Here is a 15,291-nt window from a genome sequence, read left to right as displayed (position 1 = left end):
GATTTTCAGAAGTTTCATGATGATTTCAAATGAGTTTTTAAAGAAACTAAGTCTAATTTTTAGAAGTTTCTTGACGCTTTTCAAATGTGTTTTAAAGAAACTAAGTCTGATTTTCAGAAGTTTCATGATGATTTCAAATGAGTTTTTAAAGAAACTAAGTCTAATTTTTAGAAGTTTCTTGACGCTTTTCAAATGTGTTTTAAAGAAATTAAGTCTGATTTTCGAAAGTTTCCTGATTTTTCTCAAATGAACGTTCAAAGAAATTAAGCTTAATTTTTAGGGGTTTCTTGATGTTTTCAAATGAATTTTCAAAGAAATTAAGCCTGGTTTTCAGGGGTTTCTTGATTTTTTTTTGAATTTTTGAGAGAAGTTAAGCCTAATTTTAGGGGTTTCTTGATAACTGTAAATGAATATTTTTGAAGAAGTTAAATTTATCAAAAGAAAAAATTTTACTGGAGAAAGATGTGCCCATTCACAAGTCAAGATTCGAAAAAATACACTTAGGTGCGGCAGATAAAGAAGACAATCAAACCAGGAAAAGAATGAAGATTGATCTAAGAATGAAGACTGATCTAAGAATGAAGACTGATCTAGCAATGAAGACTGCTCTTGCAACCATTTCCAACAGATCAAGAAAACCATCATTCATACATGACTAGCATCTTTGCATTATACATTTCATCATTTCATACACATGATAAATTTTGATTTCCCTCTCATGAGGATTCCTGTAAAGTTTATTTTGAAAAACTATTTTGTCCTTCTTAGGATCATTTTTTAGAGAATTGTTTGAGTCCTTCTTAGGACCGTTTTTCTGGGATATCACATGAGTATTTCTTAAGATTTTTCCCTAGAAGCATTTTCAATTATGTTTTTTTCCAACTTGACTTTTCTAGGACACTTCAATGAGAATGAGCAGTTTCGTTTCCAGGATGGACCCAACAAAGACAAAAACACAGCAATTTGCAACATTAAGGATTTCAAAGAGCCAACAAAGATTTCATTTCACGACTTCCGCAAAGAATCAATCCATAGTTTTCACCATTAAAAGAAATGGATCTCAGCAAAATCCTAGGACCTTTGGATCAATACCTTCGGGTACTTCAAACGCCATTATTACTGACATATGATAATCTTTTGCAGGTTTGAAACTTTTCAAAGAGAAGATGAACCAATCAATATTTCAAATGAAGAGTTCATAATGAGAAGAACTCGTCCTAAAGGAGAAGGTTCGTAATGAGAAGAGCCTGTTCCTTTCAAATTCACCCCAGAAGGAGGTGAATCGACATTTCCAGAAGAGTTCATAATGAGAGGAACTCATCCGCCAAAAGAAGAAGAAGTTCATAATGAGAAGAACTTGTTCAACCTTAGCTCGATTCATCACATATGGAGTTGAATCAGCAACACCTCACTCGAGGGATCAACATTTCCAGTGGAGAGTTCATAAGGAGAAGAACTCATCCGATGAGAGAGAAGAAGTTCATAATGAGAAGAACTTGTTCAACCTTAGCTCGATTCGTCACATATGGAGTTGAATCAGCAACACCTCACAGGAGGTGGATCAACATTTCCAGTGGAGAGTTCATAATGAGAAGAACTCATCCGAGGAAGGAGAAGAAGTTCATAATGAGAAGAACTTGTTCAACCTTAGCTTGTTTCCATCGCATAAGGAATTGGAACATCACCGACTTTTGCTCGTCCATCACATAAGGAGTTGGATCAACATAATCATTTCGCCAGTCCCTCACATAAGGAGTTGTATCAGCATCACCTTGGCTCAATCATCACAGAAGGAGGTGGATCAACATTTCCAGTTGAGAGTTCATAATGAGAAGAACTCATCCGGCGAGGGAGAAGAAGTTCATAATGAGAAGAACTTGTTCAACCTTGGTGATTCCATCACAGAAGAAAGTGGAGTGACATCATCAACGAAGAGTTCATAATGAGAAGAATTCGTCCGATCAGAAGAAATTGAAGTTCAAGATTTTAGCAGTTTAGGCCAGATAAAATTGGTGCTTATTATCTTTGCTCTATTCCTGTTCCACAACAATGAGCAAAGAGGGGCAGCTGTAAACACCATTTTTATCATTATTTTATTTGTAAAAAAACAATATTATATTATAGTGGTTGAGGTTATTAATACCCCAACCACCCCTTGTAAAATCACTCAACCTTTGTCCCCTAAAAGGGAGGAATGAAAAAGAAAGTGGCTGGGACGTTTTTCTCTCTACTTTTGCTTTCTTTATTTTCTTTTTTCCTTGGTTGTTTTGGGGTTCACGGGTTGCATAAGGGTTGGCCACCGTTGAGCGTGGCCGACGTACGAGAGAGACCGGTTCGTGGCCTACTAGCGTCGTCTGTGGGTGGCCGGAGGGGAGCGTGGGGGTCTTTGTTAGGGCCTTGGTTGAAAGCAAAGAGAGAGAGATACGAGGTCACTTCGACCTTCGTTTTGACATCCCTCGGCTGGCTCAGTCGCTGGTCGGAGTATGGGGTGGTCACCAAGGTGTTGTGGCTGTCGTTGAGGGTTGATTTTAAACCTCTTCGGCATGGGGAGATAAAGAGCGAGAGAGTGCGATAGGAAGAACGGGGAGATTTTCGGCCGTTCAAAGGGTCGGCCAGTCCTTTTCCGTCGTTGGGCGAGGTCTCCGGTGGTTGTAAGTTGGTCACCGGTCAGGTTTCCGGCGTGTTGGGGGCCGACGTGCGGTGGCCGAAGGGAAGCGTTGAAGCTTTGGAAAGCTTCTGCCTGGTTCACGTAAATGGAGGAAAATATTATGTTTGTATGGAAAATGGGTAAATCACTCACCATGTCCCCAGATTCTATCTTCTTTTTGTTTTGTGTTTCAGGGTCAAACCGCAGTCCAGATCCTCCAATTTCAGCGTGTTTACGTTTTGGTCACCATCAGGGTAAAATCACCTTTAGCTCCCTGCATCTTTCCTTTGTTTTAGCGTTTTGGTCACCCAGTACCTCATTTTGCTATTTTTTATGAATTTGACATTATGGTTCATTTTTATTATAGTTTAGTCATTAATTGCTTGGTTATTTCCTTAACTTGGCTATTGTTTTTATTATTTCATTTTAGCCATGTATATTTATGGTTTTATTACAATTCTGGTGCTCTTGTTACATGATTTTTTTGTTTCATGCCTAGATGTTTGTTTATTTATATTTATGGTCTCAAATTTACTTTACACTTATTTTTGTCACTATGTTACGAATGAATGCGTATGTATATTGTTTTATGTTGTACCATTAAGTATGTTTATGTATTACACATTTATTTTATGTATATTATTATGTATTATTTTACGTATATTATTATATATATTACTTTATTATATATTTATATAATACTACATGTATTGTATTGTGTATATGAATGTTATATTTTACATCTTAGTACATTTATAATAAATATTATGTTCTATGTTAAATATCATGTTTGAAAATATGTGTATAGATTTTATTAAGTAAAATAAAGTTAAAAATAACCTTAAAATTGTTTTTAGTCCATATGTGTATTTATATTTTTTTTTCTTCTTTAAATGCTTCAATGTACCATTTTTATTTCGTCTAAAAGCCTCGTTAGCATAACTCAACCGATTACATAATTGGTTTAAGGGTAATATTTATTTATTTTAAAATATGAAGGAGGGACAGTCTTAAAATAACTAGATGTCCTTTTCCGATATTGTAAAATAAATAAATATCCCACTAGAAAGACCTAAAAAATTGATTGCGTAAAAATTAATTAAGTTTGAAGGAAAAAGGAAATATTCACTTATTTAAACTTATCGAAACAATTCGTCTAATTTTATTAGAAATTAAGTTTCGATATTTTAAATAATTGAACATCTCTTATCTTTTATAATGATATAATTAGGATAAATTGGCTTATTTTCTTTCTTTGATAGAATAAAAATTATTTTAATCTTGAATTCTGGGGAGAAATTATTATATACTTTTTATTTCAGTTGGAAAGAGAAATATTCGTCTTAAAGTATTTTAGGGATTATTTTCTCTTCAATTGGAAATATTAGAATATTTTATATTTCTCCTTAGAATTTTTCATTAAATAAAAATTATATGGTTGAATCTGGAATAATAGGATCGTAACTTAAATTTGTATTCGAATTCTTAGATTTCCACTAGTAGAGATAATTTATAATTGATAGGGTACCAATTTTGGGCGTTGTGGGGGTGCTTATCCTTCCCCACACGTAATCGATCCCCGAATTTTTTTTATTTCAAAAAATAATGAATCTCTGGTTACACGTAGATTGGTGAATCTTTTAAAATGATGTTTTTCTTAAAAACTACTTTTAAAAGAAAATTTCTAGGTATTCGACCTACCTAACCCAAAAGGTCGATGGCGACTCTAAAACATTTCAAAACCTTTTCAAAGAAAACCCCAAGTCGTACTAAGTTTTCCCCCGCCCGGGCGGAAAACGGTGTCGACAATTTGTTATCATTTCGAGTTCTTGTAGGATGGAATTCGGCTTAATTCTAGGACGGACCTTGTTGGAAAATAAATTTGTGAGATAAACAACAGAGAACAGAAGTTTGAAGGGGCTAAAGACGGTAACAAGCAAACAGCCTTCATCCAAAGCAGCATGCAGTAGTTCAAGCTGAAGACTTCAAGCAAATTGGAACACACATTCGTCTCCTTGATCAAGAAATGCAGCACCCTGAAGTCTCTGAAAACCCTTCATGCCTCCGTCCTCAGAACTGTCATCCACCTCGATCTCCACCGCTTCACTCGGCTCAATCTCCTTCGCCTACATGTTCTTTTCCCACCGCGATGCCGCCTTCTTTAGCGACGCCTTCCTTTGGAATATCATGCTGCGCGGCCTCGTCGACAATGCCTACAACCATCGCTCGTTACTTCTTTATACCCGTATGCAATATCTTCCCATCGCGCCTGATAACTTCACCTTCCCTTTTCTTCTCAAAGCCTGCACTTCCCTCCGCAATCTCGATTCGGGTTCTCAGCTTCACGCGCATGCGTTTGTTTACGGCTATTCCTCTGAGGTCTTCGTTGCTAATTCTCTTTTTTCCTTTATGCTAAATGCTGCCTTTTTGGTTTTTCCAAAAGTGTGTTAGATAAAATGCCTCAGAGAAGTATGGTGTCGTGGAGCGCGATGATTGGTGCGTGCTCGCAATGCGGATTTCATGACCAAGGGTTGTTGCTGTTTACCAGGATGCTGGATTTGGGAATCAAACTCAACAGAGCTTCCGTTTTAAATGCTACGGCATGTTTTCGGAGCGAGGAAGTGGCTCGTCGTATGATTGAGTCATTGTGGATAATGAACTTGATAACGATCACTCCGTGCGAAATGCCTCCATGCTCATGTTTGGTAGATGTGTAAGAATTGACCTTGCTAGAACCTTGTTTGATGGGTTTGCATACAAGGATTTGGTTTGCTGGGCATTGATGATCGATGCATACGCTCGGGCTGACTTGCCTCTTGATGCTTTGCATCTCTTCAATGAAATGAGATTGCAGTGTATGTTTCCCAATTCTGTCGTCGTTCTTGCAGTGATTCAATCTTGTTTGATACTAGCTTCTTCGCAACGTGCACGAGCCCTTCGTGTTGTTATTATTTGTTGTCTCCCGGAAAGTCGGTTAGCGCTAGATACTACGGTCCTTGACCTTTACATGAAATGTGGGAGCTTAGCGTATGCTAGAAAAGCTTTTGATAAGATGAAAGAAAGAAATATCATCTCTTGGAGCACTATGATATCAGGGTATGGTGTGCACGTCTACGGTAGGGAAGGTCTTCGTCTCTTTGATCAGATGAAGGCCTTAGTGAACCAGACCATATTGCATTCGTATCGATATTGTTGGCGTGTAGCCATGCCGGTTTAATCACAGAAAGATGGGAGTGCTTTAATTCAATGGAAAGAGATTTTGGGGTAAAACCAAAATCCGAACACTATGCATGTATGATTGATCTTTTGGGCAGAGCTGGGCAGTTGAACCAAGCCTTGGAGTTCATCGAAAGGATGCCTGTGAAACCAGATGCCGGTGTCTGGGGTGCACTGCTTGGAGCTTGTAGAATTCATTCAAATGTAGAACTGGCGGAAGTCGCAGCCGGATAATTACTCGATTTGGATGCTGAAAAATCCAGGAAGATATGTTCTCTTGTCCAACATATATGCATCATTGGGAAAAAGAAAAGAAGCTTATAAGATTAGAAACTTAATGAAAAGCAGAGGTGTGAAGAAAATAGTTGGTCGGACTAGTATAGAGATTAAGGGCTATATCTATACGTTCGTGTCTGAGGATCGATTGAACCCCGAAACGGAACTAATATATTTGGAGTTGGGCAAACTTATGGAGAGGATTAGACAAGGGTATGTACCGGATTTAAACTTTGCATTGCATGATGTGAAGGAGACAAGGGAGATGATGTTGTATGCACACAGTGAGAAGCTGGCCATCGTTTTCGGGTTGATAAAGTCGGGGCACGAGAGCTCAATTCGAATAACAAAGAACTTGAGAGTGTGGGGATTGTCACACTGCTACAAAGTTCATTTCCAAGGTTACAGGAAGGGAAATTGTGGTGAGAGATTCCATCATTTTGTGAATGGAACTTATTCTTGTGCGGATTATTGGTGACTTGTGTTCTGCCATAGTTATGAGCATTGCTAATGCAGATCGAGTTATAAACCCAGCTCTTTCAAAACTCAGGTCCTTCACTACCATGGTACGTTTGATTCACGGAATGTAAGATTATCAGTGGGAATGTAAGATTATCAGTGGGAATGTAAGATTACGAGGGAATAGGATTACTGAGAATGTTGTATTTTGTGTTTAGTTGGTTTAACATAAATGTAAGATTACTGTATTTGGTTAAAAGAATAAAAAATTATTGGAATGTATATTTGACCAAATTATCTTTATTATATATTTATTTTTTTAACAAGTTGGAAAATATTTATATATTTTCTTTAAAAAATTTAAATTCATAAAATATTTATATATTTTTTTTACAAAATTAAAAATATAAAAAGATTTAATGAAAGAGTAAAATTTTATTTTAACCCTTGAACTTCATATAAAATTTTAATTATATTTTTTTTTGTAAATCTAAAATAGTTTAAGGATAAATTTGTAATTTAACCTTCATAGACTTTTTATTATTCAATGACAAAAGAAGGATATTTTTTAAAGAGAAAAAAAAATTAAGGGCATTTTAGTCCAAAACACCGGTAATCCAACAATACCTAAGTAAAGGGAGGTAATGACATTCCCGATAATATACCCAAAAAAATATACTATTGGTAATAAAACATTACCGGGAATGAGATTCCCGGCCAATCAAACATGGGAACGTGAATTCCATTCTCATGGGAATCCCACATTCCTTGATCCAAACACCCCTAAGAGTATTTTTTTGGGCCTAATTACATGAAAGAAAGGAAGAGTTATAAATATGAGTCTTGTAGGTTAGGAGTAGGGATGGCAATTTAACTCGAAATCGATTGATTTTGATCTAACTCGATTCAATAGGGTCGAATTTTTAAAAAAAATGGAGTTCAAGTATTATTGGATCGGATTTTTTAAGAGAGTGAGGTGAGGTCGGGTTGGGTTGGGTATGGGTGGAGGGCAAAAAACTCCGAATGGACCTGACTCAGGGATAATAATATAATTTACTTAAAAAATTATTTTCTTTAATTAAGTACTTTTTTATATCGGATTGGTTAGGATCGGGTCAGATTGGATTTATACTTCAAAAATACTTTAAAAATTCGAGCTGATCAGAGTTGTGTAGAAAATATATATTTTCGAGTTGGGTTAAGTTCAAAGGAAGGATACATATTTTTCGAATTAAGTTGATTGATCAAAAATCCAACCCAAACCATTCCATTACCATCTCCTATTAAGGGAGTGATGTGAGCTAATATAGATATAAAAAATTTAAGATAAAAGAAATATTATATATTTATACTTTTCAATATTTTTATTTTATAATAAATTATTAATTTTCTTATTCGTAACGACAGATAAAATTAAATCATATTAAAATTGGTTGCTTATGTGTGATATTCTCTTCATTAATTTTGTTTTTCTTAATTCTATACTTATAAATTCATAGCACACATCTATAATAAATTCATCACATATTTATTCCACAAATTTAACAATTTTTAACTCACCTAATTAGTTAAGGGTAAAGTACACAAATGGTTCATCGATTATGAGATACTATTTTATTAAGTCTCTCGACTATTAAAAGTTACATAATGATTTTGTAACTATAGAGTGTTATTTTGTTGAGTCTTTGACTATTAAAAGCTATAAAATAGTTACATGACCATTAATTATATTCTAAATTCTTTTTTTCGTTAAAAAATTGACGATATTCTGAGCTGAATGATAATATGTTGATTGTGATATGATAAAATCTAATATTGAAATCTTAAACGACTATTATATCTCAGTCATCATGTAACGTCCGGTATAAACAACCGTCAATTTTTAATGAAAAATGACGACTTTAGAACATAATGAACAATCGAGTAATCATTTTATAACTTTTAATAGTCGAATACTTAATAAAATAACATTTTATATTTAAAATATCATTTTATAACTTTTTTAATAATTAAAATACTTAATAAAACAATATCGATAATTTCTATATTAGTTAAAAGTCAACCATTGTTTTGAAAATCGGATCGGACCGGCAGGTTCAACCGGGAATCGTTGTCTAGTTCGGTTCAAACTAAACCGGTTGAACCGCTATTAGTGAACCGGCCGGAACCGTTGAACCGTTCGAACCGGCTGAAAACCGGGAAAAACCGCCAATTTTGTTTTTTTTTTAAAAAATTAAACCAAACGACGTCGTTTGTTAAACGAGCCAAGTCGAATTCGAGTATTGCTGAGCTCGACTCAAACTTTAAAAGTAAGCTCAACTCGACTCAAACTCACGAATTAAAAATTATCAAGTTCAACTCGAACTCGAAATATAATATTGAAACTTGTACTCGAAAAGGCTTGAACTCAAAAAAAAATTAGAAGCTCGATTGAAGCCTAAAATTCGAGCTTGATTGAAGTGAAAGAATAGTTCACTCTATGCTCACCAAAAGGCTCCATGATTTTGAATGTCAAATTACCTCTATTATTTATAGAAGTTAGTTGGGATGTTCTTCTATGTTTCTTAGCCATGTGAGATTGTTTTGTTCTCATATTTTTACTCTTTAGACTTTTGGGATTTTCTTCTATGTTTCTTAGCCATGTGAGATTGTTTTTTTTAAATTAAATTAAACAATATTATTTTGTTATGATTTTTTAGCCCCAAATTTATTGTTTAATTATAGTTATATAATTATATTTATTATTTAATATGTTTTATCTTAAATATTATGTTGTAGTTAATTTGAATCATTTTGTTTCATTTGATTTTATGATTTTTAACTTATATATGTTATGACTTGTTTTGAATATTGACATGTGATATACAAAATTATTTTTTATTAAATATTTTTGGTATTTTTTATTTAATTTTTTAAATAATTATGATGTCTTTTGGTTATTCCGACCAATTCAATCGGTTAAACCAATAAATCGATAGCATGACCGATTCACTAACTGGTCCGGTTCTGAAAACCATGAGTCAACCAAACGGATAAAAGAAATCTTAGACTAGGTTTGGGCTGAGGATGATGAAAGTGAAACCTTGCGTCGTTTATGAGGATTTGTCGTATAACGAAAAGAACAGAAATTTATCCCAACAGTGGCCGAGACAAATGTCTAAGGAAGCAGAAGAGAAAATAAGGAATAAGCAATTGATAATAGCAATGAAAGGGCATCCAGGCACCGGCAAATCCACTTTAGCCCATGCCTTAGCCTCCGCCCTCAAATTCCCCCTCATCGACAAAGACGACATCCGCGACTCCACTTTCCCTCTCCACCAACACCAGCAACCGGCGGCGGGACTCAACGACCTCTCCTACGAAGCTATCTGGCGAGTCGCCACGACTCAGCTCCGCCTCGGCCTCAGCGTCATCATCGACTCTCCTCTCTCTCGCAGAGCCCATCTCGACCGTCTGCTTGACTTGACTGCGACGGTCGGTGCTCGACTCGTGATCGTGGAGTGCCGGCCATCGGACGAGGCCATGTGGAGGGAGAGGCTTGAAGGGAGGGAAAAGAGCTGGCACAAGCCTGCCTCTTGGGGGGAGCTTCAGGAGCTGATTAAAGCGTACGACGGATGCTCGGAATACGACGTCGGAAATGTGCCAAGGATGGTGGTTGACACGACGGCGCCGAATATTGGGGTGGAGGAGTTGGTTTCCAGTGTGGTGCAGTTCATTGCTTCTGCTTGGTGTCCGATCCCACCTCCGATGTAATTATGACATCACGGTAATACCGTGCTAACAAAAGAAAATGCTGCTATAATTTAATATATTTTAAAATTTATTTATTATTAATTTTATAATTTTATTTGTTAAAAAATGTATAATTTTACACGTGTATATAAATAAATTATTAAAATTTAATTGTATTCTAGTTTGACACAAACTGTAAATTTATTTAATATAATAAATATTTAATATGGAAAAGTGTCATAATTTATTGAAAAATCTTTTAACGATAAAAGTTTCAAATTTTGGTTGAACATTTTTTCTTCTATCTCATAAAAATATTTTAACTTATAAAAACAATCTTTTTTTTATATTAGAACTAATTGTAAATAAAAATTATAACTCTTGAATCCTGCAACATAAAAAGATAATGTTATAAGGGACCTAAATATAATATAAAACAATAATTAGACTTAATTTCTTAAATTGAAAAATAAAAAGACTAAAATCATTAAAATAAAAGATTGAATAAACATCCAATAATTTATTTATAGTCCTCATAAAATCCTTAAAAATATAAGAAAAATGAAAAATAATTGGGAAATAGACCCCAGGCCTTATCTTCGAAGGAAAAGTTTGTCTTCACGAAACCAAAGGTGATTGCCCCAAAATGACAAAAACGAACAGACCAAGCCACAAATCATTTTAATATTATGATAGAGGAAGGAAAATCAAGCAAGGAATCTAGCAGCTTCTATTTCGTACTCTTTCTCGGGTAACTAAATCCCGATATTTCCCTCAATTCCCGCTGATTTGTTGTGTTTGATTCCGGTACTCCTCTCCTTCGTTTTGATTGTTAAATTGTTTGGTTTGGAAACTCTTTTTTTGGCTTTTAATTTGTTTTTAGTTGTTCATTTGATGTTATAATTTGCTATCTCTGCTTTGATGTTCATGTTGAATGCATTTCTCTTGTTTTCTCTTTCTTCTGGCTTGCTGGATGATTGAATCAGCTGCCTTAGATCAGTGGTAATGTTTTGTTTGCTTGTTTACTTTTTAAGTAGCTTAATAGATTATTTGATGGGGGTGGATGACGGTTGGCACGGAGGTGCTGAGGGGAAAAAGGCCGATGGTGGAGGTTTAAGCGTTTGAAAGGTGTTTTTTTTTCCTTTTCTCGCAGAGTTTTAGTATCGAGAAGGTGTCTTGACTAAGTTTGACTGCTGGCTTGCACAGCCGGCCGTCATCCATAATCGGCTCTTATTACCTCCGTGCGAATCACCATCTTCCTCCGTCACCTCAATCTCGTATCAGCTTGTAGAATAAATTAAAAATTCTTCAGTTTGCTGATGCTTTAGTGGAGTAATCGTATCTTACGGCTGCAAAAAGATCAATGGGAAAGTTTGGTCCTTTGGCTCTGTTTTTTTCCGCTCTTCTGAATCATATATATAAACTAGCATTGCTGGGGATGAAACATGCATTCTTTGTTGATATGAATTAATTGTATATGGTACTTGAATTTGATGTCTTGGTGCTTAATACTTTAATATGCCCTGGGCTTTGAAGTAATTCCTTGTTGCAAAATTTTCTTGCGTGCACTCAAGATTGCTTTTACTTCAATGCAGCCCTTAACTTAGATTACTGTTGCTATATTGGTGAACTTGAAGATATGCCCATCGTAAATTAGTTTCCAAACTGCTAACTCTCTTCTGAGTACACGGTGTCCACATTTTCACATCATAGCCATCATGCCCTTGTACTTATCTCTCATCGTCTTTTATTGATATTGGAAAAAGAAAAGTTAGAAAGTCATTTGAGATAGTAATATGTTTCTTTGATTGTCTTTAATACATCTTAGAGGAGAATGCAAAGTGGTGCATACTGTATTTGAAATGTCAAGTGCATTATTGTTCAAATTAAAGCAAATTATATATTATATTTTTCCTTTTTTATTTCTTTTATGATATTCATTTTTTCTTAATATTGTTTTAGATCTTAATCATCACGGAGGATAAGAATACAGAATAGAAGACATAACAGAAAGTTCATCTTTTTAGAGTGATTGATTGAGGAATTTGCTTCTATATTTGCTTCTGAAAGGAATCTATGGAGATAAAATCTTACCAGGATCAGGCTGAGCTGTTCGTAAAGGAATATTTACTATCTGATTCCATCATCCCATATACATCAGTTATTTGTGGGATTTGTGCTTGCATGATGGTATGTTCCTTAATCGATCTTATGATTGATTTAATCAGTTTGAAAACAATTCAGTTGAATTAGAATGATTATTTGCATCTATATGACTATGAAGCTTTATTTATACTTTTTCATTTACTTGTGGTTATTTTTCATTTAGCTCTTCTTTCTTTTTAGTTCTTATTGATATTTCTCTCATTTCTTCTTTCCATTATTTTTTATTTCTTTTAGTATCATTCCCTTTTTCTTTCTCCGAAATTTTGACCATTACCCTTTTCCAGGTCTATGATCTTACACAATTGTTTTGCAATGTTTACTTTAAGAGCTACCCCAGTCTATCAAAAATCAAGCAGATTGAGTGGAGCAACCGGTGAGTTATATCCTCTAGTTAACATGGATGTGTTCTTACCATTTACTCTTATTGATACAGAATTAATATCTAGATGCTTTATGCAGATCCATATCGACCTTTCATGCCATTTTCATAGCAAGTATGTCCTTATACTTTGTGTTTTGGTCAGATCTCTATTCTGACTACCAATATGCTGACCTGGTTACTTTCCAAAGTTCTGCACTGTCTACATTCACATTGGGGGTGAGGATACCCTTTGGTTTTTACGCTTGGACGAAAACTTTTGGATTGAGATTATTTTTTATCTTCTATGTTCTTTTATGCTTGGTTTAGTGTATTTGATATTACTAAGAAGTCGTTCAGCCTCACCTTTAGTAACATGCCTTCACGATAATTTACCTTCAGTGTGAAGATTTATCATCAGAATGAGTATCACCATTACATGCTCGTGGCCATGTATCCATTATATCTGTCTGATAGTTGATATCTGGTGCAGGGTTAGGTCAATGAAGAACTGTCTCACTAGAAGCCTGATCAGTAGTTTGTCTATGATGTGTCTTAAAGTGCCTTGCAGTCAGTGTTAAGGAGCAAATAGTCCAGGTCATTATGCTTGGAGCATTTCTAGTTGAAACAATCAAACCTGGGGAGCATTTCTAGTTGAAACAATCAAACCTGAGGAGCATATCTACCAAATTAAGTCTTTTGGCCTAGTATCTTGATTGTCATTATTAGGATAACTAAATCCCATGAAAACTTGGGTGATAGCTCTTACTCACGTTTTCCAGTACTTTCTGTCAGGACTAGGATAACCTAATCCCATAAAAACTTGGGTGATAGCTCTTTCTCTATCCATATATCTAGAAGAGGATGCAATATCTAGAACGTGCTTCTTTTAGGACTTGGTTGGAGTAAGCATTTTCTTTACTTCATTTCAATAGGCATAAAATGTTAAAATATGTCTCAAATCTCTCATTAACCCTTTATAGATATTCCACCCAATTGAGCTCTTAGCCGGGAAATAAACAAGGATAGGGACTTACATAAGAAACTTGGAAAGAAGTTGATATTTTCTAGTATTTTACCCTCTTTTTATTGCAGAGTGATTAAATATCAAATGAATGAACACATAAACATGCAAAAAACCATGAAATTGCATACCAATGTTAGACAAATTTATTTAATCTGTCAATCAAAGTCAGTTTTTGACATCACCTGAAGCTAATTGTTGCCTATTATACTTACAAGAGGGAGTGATATTGCAGTAAGTTCATTTTGCTGAAACTTCTCCTTTTTCTGACAGGTATCTGTTGGCTACTTTCTGGTTGACCTTGGGATGATCATTTGGTTTTACCCTTTTCTGGGTGGAGTGGAGTATGTAAGCATTTTTATTGTTTGATTATCATCTTTACCTACTCTCTTCTTTCTATAGAGGCCTAGTTGGTGAGTGTTGATCTATCTTATCGTGATGTAAATCAACCTAAAATCTTTTATTTCAGGTCCTTCACCATCTTCTGTCGGTAGCAGCTGTAGCATACTCTATGTTGACAGGGGAGGGTCAGCTTTATACGTTCATGGTACTCATCTCCGAGACTACAACCCCTGGGATCAACTTGAGATGGTAAAGACTTAACTGTATATTAGTTGATTCCTCCTGTCATTCATAAAATGCAATTTAGTTTCATATGTTGAGGACACCTGGGTTCGTATAGGTATCTTGACACAGCTGGAATGAAGAGATCCAAAGCTTACTTGATTAATGGAGTCGTAATATTTGTAACTTGGCTGGTGAGTGAAGTTGGTTTACTGCTTTTTGACCCAAACCATTTCGGAGTTTGGCTGCAAGGGTTTGAACCTGAGCTTTAATGCCATGCCTCACAGTGCTGTTGAACTTTGATGTTTTTGGCAGGTTGCAAGAATAATCCTGTTTGTGCATCTATTTTACCACATCTACTTGCACTACGATCAGGTTAAGCAGATGAACACCTACGGACGAGTATTAATCATCATTGTGCCGGTGGTCCTATCAGTTATGAACCTAATGTGGTTCGGAAAGATATACAAGGGAATGAGGAAGACATTAGCAAAGAGGCAGTGAAATGTGTATGCCGGAACCGACACTGGTAAGTGATATTCGACAAAGAAATCCTTCCCTTATAGGTGTAATTATTGTCATGTGCATCCCCTGTTCCACTTTGTTTATGTGTAAATGGTGCAAATAGTGGAGGTAAAAAGCTTGGAACTGTAATGGCTTCTGGTTTCAATGTAAAAAAGATCCATCTGACTAAATCTGTAAAATGATTGATCTGATATGAAATCCGGGCCATTCTTTGGGTTTTTCTATGATGCAATACCTAATACTTTTTATAAAATTCTAGATTTAGTTGGTATTTAAATAATTATTCACAATTAGTTTAAGTTTTGCATTGTGACTTGTCACTCA

General features: G+C 35.2%; 2 protein-coding genes across 2 annotated transcripts; both read left to right on the top strand.

Moving 5' to 3' along the window:
- Positions 1-5,893: 5,893 nt before the first annotated feature.
- On the top strand, positions 5,894-6,617 carry LOC120181431 (pentatricopeptide repeat-containing protein At2g01510, mitochondrial-like). Its single transcript, XM_039186554.1, has 2 exons — positions 5,894-6,032; positions 6,127-6,617. The coding sequence occupies exons 1-2, from the start codon at positions 5,894-5,896 to the stop codon at positions 6,615-6,617; spliced, it is 630 nt and encodes a 209-aa protein (XP_039042485.1).
- A 4,333-nt stretch (positions 6,618-10,950) lies between these two features.
- On the top strand, positions 10,951-15,120 carry LOC120181282 (TLC domain-containing protein 4-like). Its single transcript, XM_039186448.1, has 8 exons — positions 10,951-11,137; positions 12,293-12,520; positions 12,781-12,869; positions 12,956-13,094; positions 14,152-14,226; positions 14,348-14,469; positions 14,561-14,636; positions 14,758-15,120. Exons 2-8 carry the CDS (start codon positions 12,407-12,409, stop codon positions 14,944-14,946), a joined length of 804 nt encoding a protein of 267 aa, XP_039042379.1. The 5' UTR covers positions 10,951-11,137; positions 12,293-12,406; the 3' UTR covers positions 14,947-15,120.
- Positions 15,121-15,291: the final 171 nt, after the last annotated feature.

Source organism: Hibiscus syriacus, unplaced genomic scaffold, assembly GCF_006381635.1.
Source record: "Hibiscus syriacus cultivar Baekdansim isolate YM2019G1 unplaced genomic scaffold, ASM638163v2 tig00112523_pilon, whole genome shotgun sequence".
Lineage (NCBI taxonomy): Eukaryota > Viridiplantae > Streptophyta > Magnoliopsida > Malvales > Malvaceae > Hibiscus > Hibiscus syriacus.
This window is presented reverse-complemented; position numbering and strand designations above follow the sequence as displayed.

Excerpts from the sequence above, each read along its gene's own strand:
- LOC120181431 (XM_039186554.1), top strand. The coding sequence starts at position 5,894 with ATGGAAAGAGATTTTGGGGTAAAACCAAAATCCGAACACTATGCATGT. Across the intron at positions 6,033-6,126 it reads ACCAGATGCCGGTGTCTGGG|GAAGATATGTTCTCTTGTCC; the intron begins GTGCACTGCTTG and ends TGAAAAATCCAG.
- LOC120181282 (XM_039186448.1), top strand. The coding sequence starts at position 12,407 with ATGGAGATAAAATCTTACCAGGATCAGGCTGAGCTGTTCGTAAAGGAA. Across the intron at positions 13,095-14,151 it reads TGTCTACATTCACATTGGGG|GTATCTGTTGGCTACTTTCT; the intron begins GTGAGGATACCC and ends TTTTTCTGACAG. Across the intron at positions 14,637-14,757 it reads TAATATTTGTAACTTGGCTG|GTTGCAAGAATAATCCTGTT; the intron begins GTGAGTGAAGTT and ends TGTTTTTGGCAG.